At 40.8% G+C, this 16,879-nt stretch overlaps 1 protein-coding gene across 1 annotated transcript in view; it reads right to left on the bottom strand.

Moving 5' to 3' along the window:
- The window catches only part of LOC143380151 (galactose mutarotase-like), a 51,476-nt gene that overhangs the window by 18,846 nt on the left and 15,751 nt on the right, over nucleotides 1-16,879 (bottom strand). Inside the window, exon 4 of the mRNA XM_076832918.1 lies at nucleotides 7,415-7,496. Within this exon, the coding sequence (XP_076689033.1) occupies nucleotides 7,415-7,496 (82 nt within the window). The remainder of the gene's footprint in view (nucleotides 1-7,414; nucleotides 7,497-16,879) is intronic.

Genomic DNA, 16,879 nt, shown 5'->3' with positions numbered 1-16,879 from the left:
GGCTGGGGCTCAGTGGCTGAGCACTCGCTTCACATGTGTGAGGCACCGGGTTAGATCCGCCGCACCACATGCAAAAATAAATAAAACAAAGATATTAAAAAAAAAAAAAAGAAGGGAATAATTGTGGTCCCTCTAGGATGGGGATTGGGGGGTTGTGAGTGAGGCATGGTGAGAAATGCCTCAGCAGCTGGGGTCTGGCCTGAAAAATCATCTAAAAGGTTCTAAGCTGCTGATTATCAGAGTCAGATTTGCATTTTAGATAGATATCTTTAGGAACCAGATGGAAGATAGATCTTGAGATTTTTTTTTTTCAGTTAGAGAGTGATCATTTAGATTCATTCATTCATTTATTCATCCAAATTTATGAAGCCCACTGATCTAGACAAGAAAAGATCTTATCAACCAAGATGGTGTCAATGGAGGTGGAATCATATAATCAATAAGACATACTGAGGCGACATTTGAGAAATACGCAGGAGTTAAAAATCAGCAGGACGTGATGACTAATGATGTGGAGGAGGGTAAAAAGGAAAGAGAAGCATATCCATGGATGGTTGAAATGAATACTGTGTCCAATATTTTAGGATTATATAATATCGAAAGGAATTGTCTGTCAGGAGCCCACATGCTAATGCACGAAGATCAAAACAATCTTCATCTGCAGCATCTTTGAAACAGGAGAATACTTTGGAGTTTGTTATTTCTCCAGGGTAGAGACGTAGACCTGCTCTAGGGAAGTAATTATATATATCATCGACCAAATTCTAGGCGGAACTGAGAGAGGCTGAAATAAAATAGAAAACTCTTGCTGGGTCTGTCTCCACAGACTCGCGGTAAGCCTTTCCTACCAGAATTCTAATTTTGTTAAAATGGGGTTGCTTTCATGTAATTTTAGAGTGAGTTTTGAAAAATGGAGAGCAGCAAGAATAGCAGGTGAACACAGATGGGTTGGGGGACAGAGTGGATTGGGCAAATTTTTATAAAAATACAAGGTATCTTTTCTTAAAAAAAAAGAGTAAGAGAAGATTTTACTAATGTTACTGTAAGAGGCCAAAGACCTGATCAAAGCATTTTTTTGTTGTTATTGTTTTGGGCACCAGGAATTGAACCCAGGGGTGCTTAACCACCGAGCCACATCCCTAACACTTTTTAATTTTTTTAAAAATTTGAGCCAGGGTCTCAGAAAGATGGATAGGACCTTGCTGAATCACTGAGGCTGGCCTCGAACTTGTCATCCTCCTGCCTTAACCTCCTGAGTTGCTGGGATTATAGGCATTTTCGGTTTTTTGATTCCTCATCTATAAATAAAGAGCAGCAAGATTAAACAAAAAGTGATATGCTTTAAAGAGGCAGGTGTGGTGGTGCACGCCTCAAACAAAAAATCTTTTTTTTTTTTTTAACCCTGCACTGTGTTATATACGTGGCTACATCTTGCTGGGCAGATTGCCCAGCCTACCTCTTGCTCTCACCATTCTGTAAGGTGAAAGGGTGAAAAGTAATATTTACAAACCTGGGAACAAACTAATCCCTGGAGAAATCTGGATCGATGTTTCTCACCTGTTCACTTTGGTTTCTGCTGTTGCCACAGGGCAAGCGTGAGAATCAGGTCCGGAGTGGGATGCCTGGCACATGGCTCAGAGACCTGGCGCTGAGTGTTCTGTCCTGACCGTCCATTGTACATCTGTCTTTCTGGTAACGGCGTCTAGGAGTTCCACTTCTGGGAACCCATAGGGAGAGCCCTGATTACAAGAAACACAACAAACACACTGAAGTGGACCTGAGATGCCCCAGTGGGAGCCTGTCCTCATCTGTGGCCCTTGTCCTGCACAGGAGCAAATGCTTTATGAGCAGCAATGCTTTTGTGTTTCGTTAAATAGCTAAAAACACTGGCTCTGAAGAAGTAAAGCTGAACTGACAATTTAGCAGCAGGCTTTGCTCCTGGTCTAGGGTTAAAATGAGTTCTCGGCCTTGGAGAGGCCTTCAGCTGGTGCTGCTCTGGGCCATATCAGAGGCACCTGTGAGCAAGGACCACGTGTTCACTGCAGACTCCAAAGTGCCAGGAATGTCATCCAGAGAAGTAGCTTTAGAAGGTGATGAATTTCATTCAAAATATTTTTTGTTCTTATTTTGATCCCTTCCCCCTGCCTCAGTATGAAGGATTGGAGCCTCCAGGGCTGACAAGATGGCAGGAGTTCCCTGTGGGGAAACAGGGGACTCTAAATTACTTGGCTGAGTCCCTTTGAAGGCTGCAGATAGCTCTACCCTTGTGGAGGCTTTTCCATGGGGCTTGGGGAAAAGGGTAGCTTTTTAATACAGAAGAGTAGAATAAGGAGAGAAGGAAGAAGCCACTCATTGCTACCATGTCCCTTTCCTTTCTGTGTGATGACAACTCAATTAGTAAGCAGGTAACAAACAAAAGGAAGAACAGGACTTCACCCCTCCTCAAAAACACGCAGCAGGAGGCTAGTCCCCTTTTACTGAATACCCTGGTTTGGTATTATAGTTAATTGTAAAATACAAGAAGCTACATTCTTATGATGATGGGTTTTCCCATCACCTGAAAAATCATGTACTGAGCGCCTCAGTGTACTAACCAGGGTAAAATCACCTTCTGAGTTTAGATCTGCATCAGCATCTCCCACAAGACTAGCAGCTCAGGTTACACCTTTTATAAAGGGCAACCAAAAATAAAGAGTTAAAACATAAGTATAAATTAATAGCCACAAAGGGGAAAGGATGGTGTGTGTGTGTGTGTGTGTGTGTGTGTGTGTGTGTATGGGGGGAGCTATTAAAACATTTTTGTGTGAAGCACAATCTTAGGAGGATCCCCAGAGGACTTGCAAACAGTCAGTAGGATCAAATCAGATGAGTCTATAGACATTGTTATTTGTCAGATTACATCACACTAAATTCAAGAAATGTAGATGATCTGATGATTAAAAGATTGCCCCCAGCTTCCCTCACATCCACTACAAATTCTTCTGCATGTGCCACTTTTCCAGATTTGGTTGTTACCTGTTAAAGAGTTCTTGGTGCTCAGCCTCTTTTCTGCTACAATGATAATAGAGTTTTCTCTCCAGGAGTTCTGGGTAAAATTAATGCGAATTTTTATGGCCCAGGAAGAGAGAAAAACAAACATCCAAGCAAGGATCTGGGGTGCAGAGCAGAGGATTAGGAGAGTGAGCAAAATAACCGATTTGTGAATAAGAGCCACTCATATGCAAGAAGACCAAAGTTGTTAATGATTTTTTTTTACTGCTGACTTCTAAGGGCTTCACCAGAACAGATCAGCAGCCCCAGGAAAGCCAGGGAGAGCAGAGGGTCTGAAGTGAACTTGTTACCCGGTGTCCCTGCTGGGCAAATAAGTCCCCCAGTAAGTGAATTCTCCAGATAGCTGAAGGCTATCCTGTAACTGGTAAAGCTTTTCTTTTACTATGTTTGTGAATTGTCTATCAAATGATTTTCCTGTCATCTTCAACAGAAATGACACACACACACACACACACACACACCACATACTTAAGAAAGTAAACTTTCAATATGATCATAGTAAGATTCTGCAGATAAGAAAACCAGGAACCAGCAAGACCAGGGATGCATTGCCAAACACAGTTGGTTGCAGCTCTGAGGCTACTGAGGGGCACAGAGAAGAATTTTGAGCTTCCATTTACCTGCCTTGGAGTTGTTCTTTTTCTGATTCCCTCCTTGTCGGGCTGACAAAGCCAGACATTTAAACTCATGCTTTTAACTTCAGGAAAATTCTTCCCTCCCCCTCTTTCCCTCTTTAAAATAAAATGTGAACAAACAAGTGTGTTTTGTTCTCTTTGCAGCAAACTAGAAATAAGTTGAACAGAAGGAAAAACGGAACAATTGGGAGAGAAGCTGTGAATTTCTTGTACAAAGGTGACAAAAGAAATCAGAATTGACAACTATTAAAAGTCTTGGTTTTTGTTTTTGCTTATTTCTCATTTCTTGACTATATGGTGGTCTTGGGTATCTATAGAGTCAAGAAGTTAATTTATTTTCTTTCTTTCCTTTCTTACCCTTCCTCATCATCCCAAATCTATCTTTCTTTCTTCCTTTCTTCCTTCCTTCCTTCCTTCCTTCCTTTCTTTCTTTCTTTCTTTCTTCCTTTCTTCCTTCCTTCCTTCCTTCCTTCCTTCCTTCCTTTCTTTCTTTCTTTCTTTCTTTCTTTCTTTCCTGGGGATTGAACCTATGGCCTGGCTTAAGTTAGGTAAGGGTTCTACCTCTGAGCTACCTCCCCAGCACTTTCAGTTTTTATTATTTTTTTTTAATTTTAAGACAGGGTTTTACTAAACTGCCCAGACTGGCCTCAAACTTACAATCTTCCTGCTACAGCCTTCCAAGTAGCTGGTAATTATAGACGTGCACCACCACACCTGACCCAAACCTTCTTGACATTTAACATGGGAGTATGTTTTTTGGGTGTTTGTTTGTTTTGCTGTGCTAAGGATTAGATTTAGAGTCTTGTGCATGCTAGGCAAGGATTGTATCACTGGGCTATGCCCCTAGCCCAAGAGCCCAAGATCTAATAACAGACTACTTGGTGTGAATCTCAGTTTTCCACCATTTGTTAACTGGGTGATTCTCTGCATTAGTCCAGTTTCCTATTGTTATAACAAAATACCCTGAGGCTTTGTACTTACAAAGAAAAGAGGATCATTTAGCTCAGTTTGGGAGGCTCAAAGTCCAAGATCAGTGGACCCATCTGTTTGGCCTCTGGTGAGGGCCTCCTTGGCTATCTCACAACATGGCAGAGAAGCAGGAAGGAAACTGGCTGCATGCAGAAGAGGCCAGTTGATGAGGTGACTTCCCTATACAACAATTCTCTTTCAGGAGAACAAACTCATTCTGAGAGACTGCTATTTGTCCCTTCTGAGGGTGGTGTCCTATGACCTCATTATCTTGCATGAGGCCCCACCTCCTATACCCTGCCTTCCGGGGACCAAACCTTTAGCACATGAGCCTTTGGGGAACACAGTCAAACCATACCCTAACCATAGCCTCACTGACTTATTTAAATTCCTTGTTCAACAGTTTACACATCTGTTAAATAAGAAAATGAACACAATCCACCCAACAGGATTGCAGTAGGAATTATTTATAGTGTTCCTTTGAAATACTAGCTATTAGTGTCATAAACCTTCATCTCATCTCACAAGTTATCTCAATTCAACAAAACTACAATCTCTACATCGCTAGATACTGCATGTCGATCCAGAAGTCTTAATGGAGTGTGGCTGGTCTAACAGGTTCCTACAGTGCATCACAAGAAAGTGGCCTTGTGTGTTCAGTCCACGTCTGGCTGAATACCAGGAAGTTTGACAGTGCATTTGGTCCCACCTTTCAGTCTGTTCTGGGTAGGTTGACCTTGAATTCCAGGCCAGCCTGGGGTCACCATGGGCCAACCTTCAGCAGGTACTTCAGCAGATCTGATGTGGTCCATCTAATCTATGCCATGCTGAGCATGGTGCAGCCTGGTGCTTCAGAAGCAGCACTTCCCTGGGAGAGGCCTGCTGTTTCCTGAACTTCCCGATCTACTCCTCTTTACCCAGAATACCTTTCTTTCCTCACTGCCTAACAAACTCTCACTTGACCTTCCAGATTGTATTAACTCTCCCAGGAGCACAGGGAAGGCACTTCTGGTTTTTGTTTGTTTTGTTTTGCAGTACTGGGGATCAAACCCAGGGCCTCGACCCCTGAGCCACAACCCAGCCCTGGAAAGGCATTTTTGAATGCCCAAATGATGGACAGGCCCTTTGTAGTGATTTTAGAATTAGTAAATTGCACCTGGGCACAAGAGTGCATGCCTGTAATCCCAGGGGCTTGGGAGGCTAAGGCAGGAGGATTGTAGATTCAAAGTGAGCCTTATCACATCTCAAAATAAAAAATAAAAAGGACCGGGATCCTAATTAGAATAAGTTATATCAATGTATGTATGATATGTCAAAATATACTCATTGTCATGTATACCTAAGAAGAAAAAAAAAAGGACTGGGGATGTAGCTCAGTGATAGAGTGCCCGTGGGTTCAATCCCCCCAACTAAAAAAAAAGAATTAAACCACTTGCTCAGGGTTTTTGGTCAATGTTAAGAGTCAGATGAAATCTGGACTCCTAGATATTTTGTTCTCAACTGAAAATGGGCTAGATGTGAATTCTTTCATCACTGAGGTGCCAAGTAGCAGTTACCACCCATTTTTGGAGGCTATTCCAAAGGAATCATATAAATTTCGTTTGAGTATTATGGGGCAAGCAGACGTAACATGTAGAACTTGTAAACATATGGACAGGTAGCAGAGAATTATAATTTTTCATGAGCTCTGAAGTTACTGCAACTTATTTGTTATCATGATAGAACTCCAATGGACTGTAAGGCTCAACTGTAGCCCCCACAATGATCTTTTAAAACCCTGGCAGATAATCTTTACATAGCATGAATTGTGCATTTTGTACTTTTCATATGATCAAAACAATAGGATAGAGCATAAGAAGATTTTATAAATATAGACAAATAAATATGCACTTATTTCAAAACCTGCATTTATAAGCTACTTAGTTCACTTTCTTCCTTATCAGTCCATTATAGCAGTCAGGTTATTTTTTCCTTATAATTGACGATATACAGTTGTAATGCAATAATTCTGCATCCAGGACAAAATGGGAAAACTTTACTGGGGAATCAAATTGATCAAATTATGCATAATAAATCTCACTATTATGTATAATTATAATGCACCAATTTTTTTAAAAAGATGGGCCAGCTTACTCATGCTCATCTATTGAGTCATTTAAATATCAAAAGATGACACATATTACCAAGACAAACATAAAAGCCTTTAAATCCTGTCTTGGAGCAGGAAAACACTCAAAACTGTGATGACAAAAATTTTAACTCATCTATCTCAATTTCTCATTATTATTCCAATTAGTTTTATGGTCACTGTATTTATGGAAGTTTCTAACTGGTGCTGTTAAGTCACTGTTGAGTACACAGGCTCACATGTTTATCTTTTTCCTTATAAAAATGTTAAACCAGCAGCCATAAATACAACTTCTTTGTTTTAAAGTGCCTAAACTAAAACAAAAGTCCCTGCCTGCTGTAGGGCAGGTATTCTATAAACTTGAAGTACTTTCTTACACTGATTTTTTTAACTTAAATTTTGAGAGAATTTTAATTCACAGAAATGTGGTAAAAATAGTTCATTGAGGGAAACCTATCGTGCATAAACATTATACAAATATCAAAAACTAAGAAATTAACACTGGAATAAGTTTATTAACTGAACGATAGGATTTGTTAGGATTTTACCAGTTTCTCTACTAATGTTCTGTCTTGGTCTCGGAATCTAATCTGTGACACCATGTTACATAAAAATGTTTAAATTCACTAACCTGTAGGAAGCATGGATTCATTCAAAGGCAAGTAAGCATCAGCTTCTATGGTGATTTCATGGTCATATATATTTGGGGACCCCTGGGAGGGAAAAGGAAAAAGAAAAAAAAAAAAGACTTACTGTTTAGTCTTTTACATATTTGCTTCGTAACATTTCTTGTAAAAATGTTTTCAGGCATTGACAAAAACTTTAGAAATCCAGTTGACCAATGATACTGACTAAGCAGGGTCATCTTAGTGTAGGTAGACTGGGGCCCCAAACCACCACTGACACATGTGAGAGAAGCTTTCAACGTGTGACCCCAGCATGCACTTTCCTTTCTAAGTGGAATGTGAAGGTGAGAAGTCAGGGAGACCACAGTGGCTAGGAAGCCTTTTGGCTCCCGCTTTTTAATGGAGGGGTTTCTGCTACTCCGTCAGATAGCAGGCACAGGGAGGAGAAAGGATCACTCACCCAGAACGCAAGTCCTGGGTGGTCAAGGCACTGCCTCCAGGCCCACTAGAGGGGGACACCTGTCACCCCTCTCCCAGCTCCCATCTAGAGGCTCCACTCCTTGCCACATGACAGAAGCCCAAGAATCAAAATTGTGTTGCCTTCTTGAGAGAGTCAAAAACTAGTACAGGCCAGGCAAGGTGGTGCACACCTGTAATCCCAGCTACTCCAGAGTCTGAGGCAGGAGAATCATAAATTTAAGACCAGCCTGAGCAACTTCTGAGAACCTGTCTCCAAATAAAAAATAATAATAATAAATAAATAATTAAAATGGCTGCAGAAGTAGCTCAGGGTGCAAGGCCCTGGGTTTGATCCCTAGTACTGCAAAAAAAAAAAAAAAAAAAAAAAAAGCTAGTACAGGAAATCTGAGTCAGTTCTCAGAAGGCTTGGAATCTAGTTTCCACTCACTAGGGAATTCATATAATCTCTGGAATACTCTTCTCTCTCTCTCTCTCTCTCTCTCTCTCTCTCTCTCTGTAAAATTGGGATTATGATGATCCCACTTTTTCTAGGATTTTTGTGAGGCACAGTTTAGTAAGGGCTACTTGCAAATCAGAAAATAAATTTATACATGCATGTTTTTAATGCAAAGGATTATTTTTTATTATCCATAGTAACATATTTTAAAGCTTCACAACACAAGATGGGAAAGAGGAACCAAGAGAGGGCTTTTGCTTAGTGAAGCTCAACAATCAGCCCTCCCACCCTCTCTCCACCACAACAAACAATTATCTGGCCCAAAATGTCAGTGGCTGAGAAACCCTGAGCAAAGCTAAACTGAAGCTGCTGCTGAGCTGCAGAGAGGTAAGCAGAGGGGCAGAGGGCGGAGGGCTGCAGGCTGACGGCATGCAGATTCTATGGCGAGAAAGATTCAGGCCACACAATCAAATGGAGTCATTTTAAGGCGAAAGAACAAGATTTAGGGACCATGAGATTCCATGTTGAAATGTGGCAAAACTGGTTTAATGACACTGCTAGAAGGTTCCGCTGCTGCAGAACTGATATCCCCTGAGAGAGAAAATGGGTTTGTGCTGGGCTGGGGTAGGAGGAAATGGGGACAATATGAGGACAGAGAGCTCTCCGCTGCTCATGCTTCCTCTCTTAGCCACTTTTTTGGTTCCTGTCCTGACTTGAGAAGGCAGGTCCAAAATTTGAAGTGGCGTGCACCCAGGTCCAGTGTAGCTCAAGACATCAGGGTGTCTCTCCTGGATAGAGGCTCCTCCCTACTGCCATCCTCTTTTATCAGGGTGGTGCTGGCACCCAGGAGGCCTTTAGGACTAAAGGGAGGAAAGATGAGAAGGGGAATTTGTTGAGAGCCATAGCCAAAGGGGCCCCAGCAAACTTTCAGACTGCCAGCTGATGATTGGCTCACAGCGGCCCCAGCAACATCTAGCTGATTGGCTCCTCTGTGGAGATGCTCATTGAGCTGTTTCCCTGCCCTTTCAGACCACGGAGCTGCTCATTGGGGGACTTTTTTGGCTCCGCCCATGCAACCCAGCCAATCGGCCTCAAGAGCAGGAGGATTATGGGAGGAAGAGGCTGGGTCGGGGAGTGTGGCTTGTGGGAAGCCGGTGGTGGCAGTTGGGCTCTGAGGGTTTTTTCCTGAGGAGCTGTTTTGTTTGGCGTGTGTGGTTCTAAAAATAAAGTTAGTTTCTTTTGACAAGTGGCTCCTGAATTGTGCCCAGCCAGACTGTGGCATTTGGTGGCTCGCATGGGGAGTGACTGAGGGTAAGTAAACTGCTTGCCCCTGAGGGCAGGGCGAGAGGGTTGGTAGCCATTTTAAGATTCTTCTTTTGTTTTGCTTCACTTCTGTTTTAAGTTGCCTGTCCCTGGAGATGTGTAAGATGGAAGTATAACCACTCACATCTGAGGAACAGATAGGGAGAAAGGACGGATGGACATTTCAGGAGGCTATTATAATGACTTTGTGTTGTTCCAATTTTGTTTCACTCTGTTTCAGTTTTGTTAGGCGTTATCTTGTTGGGTTGTATTATAATAGAAATATGGGATCAGAAATTAATAAAAAACAAACTGAAAGAGTGTTAAGTAAATTGTTAGAGGAAGGAGGCATTCCAGTAAAATCAAGAGCAGTCAGGGCATACGTTGATACAATACAAAAATGTAGCCCATGGCTTTTTAAGGAGGAGTTGTTAAGTATATCACAATGGAACCATCATGGTGAAGATTTAAGAAGAATAGAAAAGAACAGCCCAGGAACTCTGCCAGTTGGCACATTGCCATTGTGGACGTTCGTATCTGGTTTGCTTAGTCCAAAGCCTTCAATTCAGACAAAGGTAGAGGAAGGAGAAGACATATTGATTCAAGTAAAAGAGAAGGTCTCTCAAGTTAGTCAGAAAGAGGAAAAGATTCAAGTAAAAGAGAAGGTCTTTCGAGCTAGTCAGACAGAGGAAGGAAGTTTAGAGCAGAAAAGCCATCAGGGGAAAAGTTACAACAGAAGACTGCTACTAACACCTTTCTATCACCAGAGGGTATAAATGTCCAACCAACAGCACCATCTCTACAGGAGACTGCTACTAACACCTTTCTATCACCAGAGGGCGTAAGTGTCCAATCAACAGCACCACCTCCATATGCTGGGAGGCTCCCAACCCCCGCAGTTGATAGTTGGGATTCTGAGACAGGATTTCAAGTATTAACATGCCCTGTATTTGAGGTAGGAGGGCAGTGAATTTACCATCCTTTAAATTTCAAAACAGTGAAGCAGCTAAAAGAGGCTGTAACAACCTATGGTCTTCAAGCACCCTTCACTGTAAGCTTGGTCGAATCCATTACCAACTTGAACATGATGCCAGCAGATTGGGCTAATATGTGTAAAGCTGTGCTAAATGGAGGACAATACCTGTTATGGAAGGTTGTCAATGAGGAATTTTGCAAGGAGACGGCTAGGCGAAATGCAGCACCTGGTTATCCTCAGAGAAATCTAGATATGTTGTTAGGAAAGGGACCTTATGAGGATCAGCAGCAACAAATTGCATATGATCCTGGTGTATATTTACAAATTGCTGTAGATGCAGTTAAGGCATGGAAGACTTTACAAGAACATGGAGGTTTACAAGGTCAATTATCTAAGATAATACAAGGAGCTAATGAATCTTACGCTGAATTTGTAGATAGGCTTATTCAAATAGCTACCAGAGTTTTTGGGAATATAGAAAAAGCAATGCCATTAATAAAACAACTGGCTTATGACCAAGCAAATTGTTGGTGCAGAGATATCATTAGACCATGGAAACATGAAGATTTAGACACATATATTAAATTATGTAGAGACATTAATGAACAAGAGCAAGTCGTGGCAACTGCAGTAAAACAGGCTTTAGATGCCAGAGACATTAATGAACTAGGGCAAATTGTGGCAGCTGCAGTAAAACAGGCTTTAGATGCCAGGCCAAGAACATGCTACAATTGTGAACAAACAGGACATTTTAAAAGGAATTGCCCCATAGGAGGAGGGTTTAACAAAATTAGGTATCAAAGGAGTAGAATACCGGGTATTTGCCCACGATGCCGTAGAGGGAGACATTGGGCTAATGAATGCCATTCTCAAACCACCATAGAGGGTACTCCATTATCAAAAACCGAACAAGGACCAAGTGTTTATCCACGATATTGTGGAGAAGGGCATCGGGCTCCATTGCCAAAAAATGGACAGGGGGGCCCAATGCTCCGGGGCCCAAAACCACAAATATACAGAACACTGGAGGAACCCAGCAACCCCATCAGGGTAGTGCCCAGGACACATTGTCCATCAGATCCCTCATCAGACAAACCAGAGGGAGCGCAGGGTTGGACATCTGCGCCTCCGCCAGATCAGTACTAACTCCAGAGATGGGAGTTCAAATCATTCCCACAGGGGTGAAAGGACCTCTTCCCAAAGGAACAGTAGGCTTATTATTGGGACGCAGCTCTTCTACTCTAAAAGGACTTATGATAAGTCCGGGGGTAATTGATCCCGATTATGAAGGTGAAATAAAAATTATAGGCAGTTCTCCAAATGGTATATCAGTAATTTCACCAGGAGATAGAATAGCACAGTTACTAATAATACCAAGCCTACATGATAAATTTTCCAGTCATGCTGTAGAAAGAGGTTCCAAGGGATTAGGCTCCACAGGTGTAGATTGGGCTATGCTGTCTTTAAATTTAGATTCTCGCCCCATGCTAAAACTAAATATTCAAGGTCATGAATTTAATGGGCTACTGGATACAGGTGCAGACCTTAGCATCATCTCTCGTCAAGAATGGCCAAAACTTTGGCCATTACAACAAGCCACTCAAACGCTTCGAGGCCTAGGAGTAGCGACTAATCCCCATAGAAGTGCAATGGTATTAGATTGGAAGGATCCTGAAGGATGTGAAGGAACTATACAGCCATATGTATTGGATCATCTTCCTATAAATTTATGGGGACGAGATGTCCTAGATCAATTAGGTTTGACATTAACAAATAACATCAACCAAAATGCACCCACTATTATGACTAGACAAGGTTTTAGGAAAGGAAAAAGATTAGGAAAACAAGAACAAGGTATAGCAGCACCAATACAAATAGATCAAGGAACAGACAGACATGGGTTGGATTTTCAGAAAGGGCCACTGAGACAGTAAAAATTACTTGGAAATCAGAAAGACCAGTATGGGTTCCTCAGTGGCCCCTGACTAAAGAAAAGATACAAGCAGCCCATGATCTGGTGAAACAACAATTAGTGGAAGGACATATACAACCTTCTGTATCTCCCCATAATACTCCCATTTTTGTCATCAAAAAGAAATCTGGTAAATGGAGATTATTGCAAGATTTAAGAGCCATTAATAATGAGATGGTTATTATGGGACCTGCTCAATCGGGGATTCCTCAATTGTCTGCTTTGCCAAAAACTTGGTATGTTTTAGTTATAGATATTAAAGATTGTTTTTTTTTCAATTCCAATTCATCCTGAGGATAGTCCACATTTTGCATTTACTATCCCTGCACTGAATCATGAAGGTCCTGATCAGAGATATGAATGGAAAGTACTCCCTCAAGGGATGGCTAACAGCCCAACTATGTGTCAAATTTATGTTAACAAAGCAATCCAGCCACTTAGAAATCAAAATCCTGAACTACAAATATTTCACTATATGGATGATGTTTTATTAGCACACAAAGCTAAAAACACATTGCTAGAATGTTATGCCACACTTACAAACTTATTAAAAAATTATAATCTAGAGATAGCAATAGATAAAGTACAATTAAATTTTCCAATTAATTATTTAGGAGTTCTATTATCCTCAACCATGGTCCGTCCACTAAAAATTCAAATATGAGTAGATCAACTCAAATCACTTAATGACTTTCAAAAGTTATTAGGAGACATAAATTGGATAAGGCCTTATCTAGGTATACCAACAGGAGAGTTGGGACCTTTATTTGATATCCTAAAAGGTCCATCAGATCCAAATTCACCCCGAATGTTAACGCCTGAAGCAAGAAAGGCATTAAAAATCATTGAAACATATATGGAAAATATGCATTTGGATAGAATTGATATAAGTTTGCCTTTATTATTTATTGTACTACCAACAAAAAATATTCCTACAGGAGTATTTTGGCAAGAAGGTCCATTATTATGGATACATTTATCTTATTCTCCTAACACTATTCTTACTAGGTATCCTGAGGCTGTAGGACAATTAATACTCAAAGGAATAAAAGCAGCAAAGGGAGTGTTTGGAATTTCTCCCAATAAAATTATTACTCCATATACTATGAATCAAATTGATGAGTTAGCTAATGAGTTAAATACTTGGGCAATAATCATGTGCAAATCTAATGTTTCATTTGATAACCACTTACCATCTAATCCTTTATTGTCTTTTTTGCCATCGCATCCTATAATTTTTCCAAAAATGACAAGAAAAACACCTATCATGAATGCTCCAAATATATTCACTGATGGGTCAAATAATGGTACAGCAGCAATAGTTACACCTGATCAAACTTTTACATTTTTAGTACCCAAACAATCAGCTCAAAAGGTAGAGCTTAATGCAGTATTACAAGCTTTTGTGATGTTTAAAGATTCTATATTTAATTTATTTTCTGATAGTCAGTATATAGTTAATACATATAGTATATGAAGATGCTGGTAGGATTTCCCCTTCCTCTACTGTTTTCTTTTTGCTTTCCACTATACAAAGTCTAATCTGGGACAGAAAAGATCCATTCTTTATAGGACATATCAGGACACACACAGGATTGCCTGGAGCCCTTAGTTTGGGCAATGATTTAGCAGATAAAACTACACATGACATACATATTTTCTATACACTAGAAGAAGCTATAAATTTTCATAAAAAGTTCCATGTCAATGCTAATACTTTACAAAAGCGTTTTAAAATAACTAAGGAACAAGCTAGACAAATAATAAAACAATGTCAAAATTGTGTGACCTTTTTACCACAAGTTAACCTTGGAATCAATCCTAGAGGATTGATACCTAACCATATTTGGCAGATGGACGTCACACACTTTCCAGAATTTGGAAAATTAAAATATTTACATGTTACAGTTGATACTTCTTCTGGATTTTTGATGGGCTCCCTTCATGCCGGAGAAAAAACTAAAGATGTTATAGCTCATTGCTTACAAAATTTTGCCACTGTGGGCGTTCCAAAACAGTTAAAAACAGATAATGCTCCTGGTTATACTTCTACCTCTTTTAAACAATTTTGCTCATCATTTGGCATTACTCATATAACAGGAATCCCATACAATCCACAGGGACAAGGCATAGTTGAAAGAGCTCATCAAACTATTAAAATGTACTTATTAAAGCAAAAAGAAGGAATTGGGAAGGGGGGGTATATATTCCCCAAAGATAAACTTAAAATAACCCTTTTTACTCTAAACTTTTAAAATTTGGATTCATCAGGGCTTAGTGCTGCGGAAAGGCATATGTGTCCAAAAAATGTACATAAGCCCAAGGTACTTTGGAAGGATATTCTAAGAGGACAATGGAAAGGTCCTGACCCAGTAATTGTCTGGAGTCGGGGGTCTGTTTGTGTGTTTCCACAGGGAGAACAGCAGCCGATTTGGATTCCAGAGAGATTAACTAAAGCGATTTCTACAGATCAAAAAGAAGATGATTTGGCTCAAATCCATAACAGCTGATATCCAGAACTCCAGTTTGGTTATTCTTACATCTGCGACAGAACCAGAATGCTTTTTTCAATATCTATTTTATTATTGCCCTTTCCCATATCATGAAGTTCTATTTTGTTTTTTGAGCTCATACAGACCTAGGTTAATGTTTTGCTGATCAGTTCTATTTTTTGACTATAGAGTTTTTAAACATTGCAATGGAGATTTCACCTGTAAAAAGTTATAAGGCCTTTACTATTATGTTATGTGTCGTATGTATTATGTGTGCACACTTGTGTTTTGTGTTATATGTTTGAATGTAAGTATGTCCATATATCATATATGATGAGTGCTCATGAAAAAATGTGATCCAAATAATTTTTTTTATTATTCACGTGATTTAAATGGTTTAATTTAAATTGGGTAAACAGCTGTTGAGGATTGTTTTAAAATGTGAACAAAAAAGGAGGTTAACAGATCTGTTTGTTTACTTTCACCTTTCCTTTTCATTATATTTAATAATTCTCTTCAAAATAATGTAAATTGTTAAGTAAATTGTTTTCTTTTAGTGCCTTCTGGAATATTACATATTTTTTTCTTTAGCCATTATTGCCAGAATTCCTATCTTCATCCCAGTGCATGAAGACAAAGATAAAACCAATCTACAGCTTCTGCAATAGCCATCACTGAACTACTTACAGAACTTGCCTGGACTATGTATCACTTGTATGCATCGTGAACTCACCTGTATGCATTGGGAACTATCTGTTAGTGCAGCGACTTGTGGTAGTGTTGGGGTATTTTTGCTGATGATGTCATCGGTGGTACAATTTTTCCAAAAGGAGCCGTCAATTGGCTTGGTGTATCTTCCTCCCTTCTGCTTGTCATGATTGTTCAGCTAAAATTTGGGGGCCAACAGAGGTGAGGCAAAGAACCTCACCCCCCCGCTGGTACAAAGACCTCTACACAGGTGTGGCTGTATACTGGACCGGTAGTCAGTGACGGGTAAGATCCAATTACAATGGTACCAACTTAAGATAACGGGTAAGGACCATATGTACTATTGGACAACCTAAGGCAGGCACGGTACCTAAGCCACATGCTTATTGTTTAAACAGAAAGGGGGAGATGTTGAGAGCCACAGCCGAAGGGGCCCCAGCAAACTTTCAGACTGCCAGCTGAGATTGGCTCACAGCGGCCCCAGCAACATCTAGCTGATTGGCTCCTCTGTGGAGATGCTCGTTGAGCTGTTTCCCTGCCCTTTCAGATTATCAGCTGATGATTGGCTCACAGCGGCCCCAGCAACATCTAGCAACATCTAGCTGATTGGCTCCTCTGTGGTGATGCTCATTGGGCTGTTTCCCTGCCCTTTCAGACCACGGAGCTGCTCACTGGGGGACTTTTTTGGCTCCACCCATGCGACCCAGCCAATTGGCCCCAAGAGAGGGAGGATTGTGGGAGGAAGAGGCTGGGTCGGGGAGTGTGGCTTGTGGGAAGCCGGTGGTGGCAGTTGGGCTCTGAGGGTTTTTTCCTGAGGAGCTGTTTTGTTTGGCCTGTGTGGTTCTAAAAATAAAGTTAGTTTCTTTTGACAAGTGGCTCCTGAATTGTGCCCAGCCAGACTGCGGCAGGAATTTAGAACTATTTCCCCAGCTCTATTTGTTCAATGCTCAGTTCAACAGGAGGGTTTTATTTTGCTTCGTTTTTCAGTGCCCGGGTTTGAAACCAGGGCCTTGCATATGCCAAACAAGCACTCTACCACTGAGCTACCCCCAGCCCTAATTTGGAAGGCTTTATTCAGTCCAGGCAGCAGCAAGGAAGGTTGAG

Source organism: Callospermophilus lateralis, chromosome 14 (genome assembly GCF_048772815.1).
Source record: "Callospermophilus lateralis isolate mCalLat2 chromosome 14, mCalLat2.hap1, whole genome shotgun sequence".
In the NCBI taxonomy this organism is placed as follows: Eukaryota; Metazoa; Chordata; class Mammalia; order Rodentia; family Sciuridae; genus Callospermophilus; species Callospermophilus lateralis.
The sequence above is the reverse complement of the archived record's forward strand: the minus strand, read 5'-3'. Positions and strand labels throughout refer to the sequence as shown.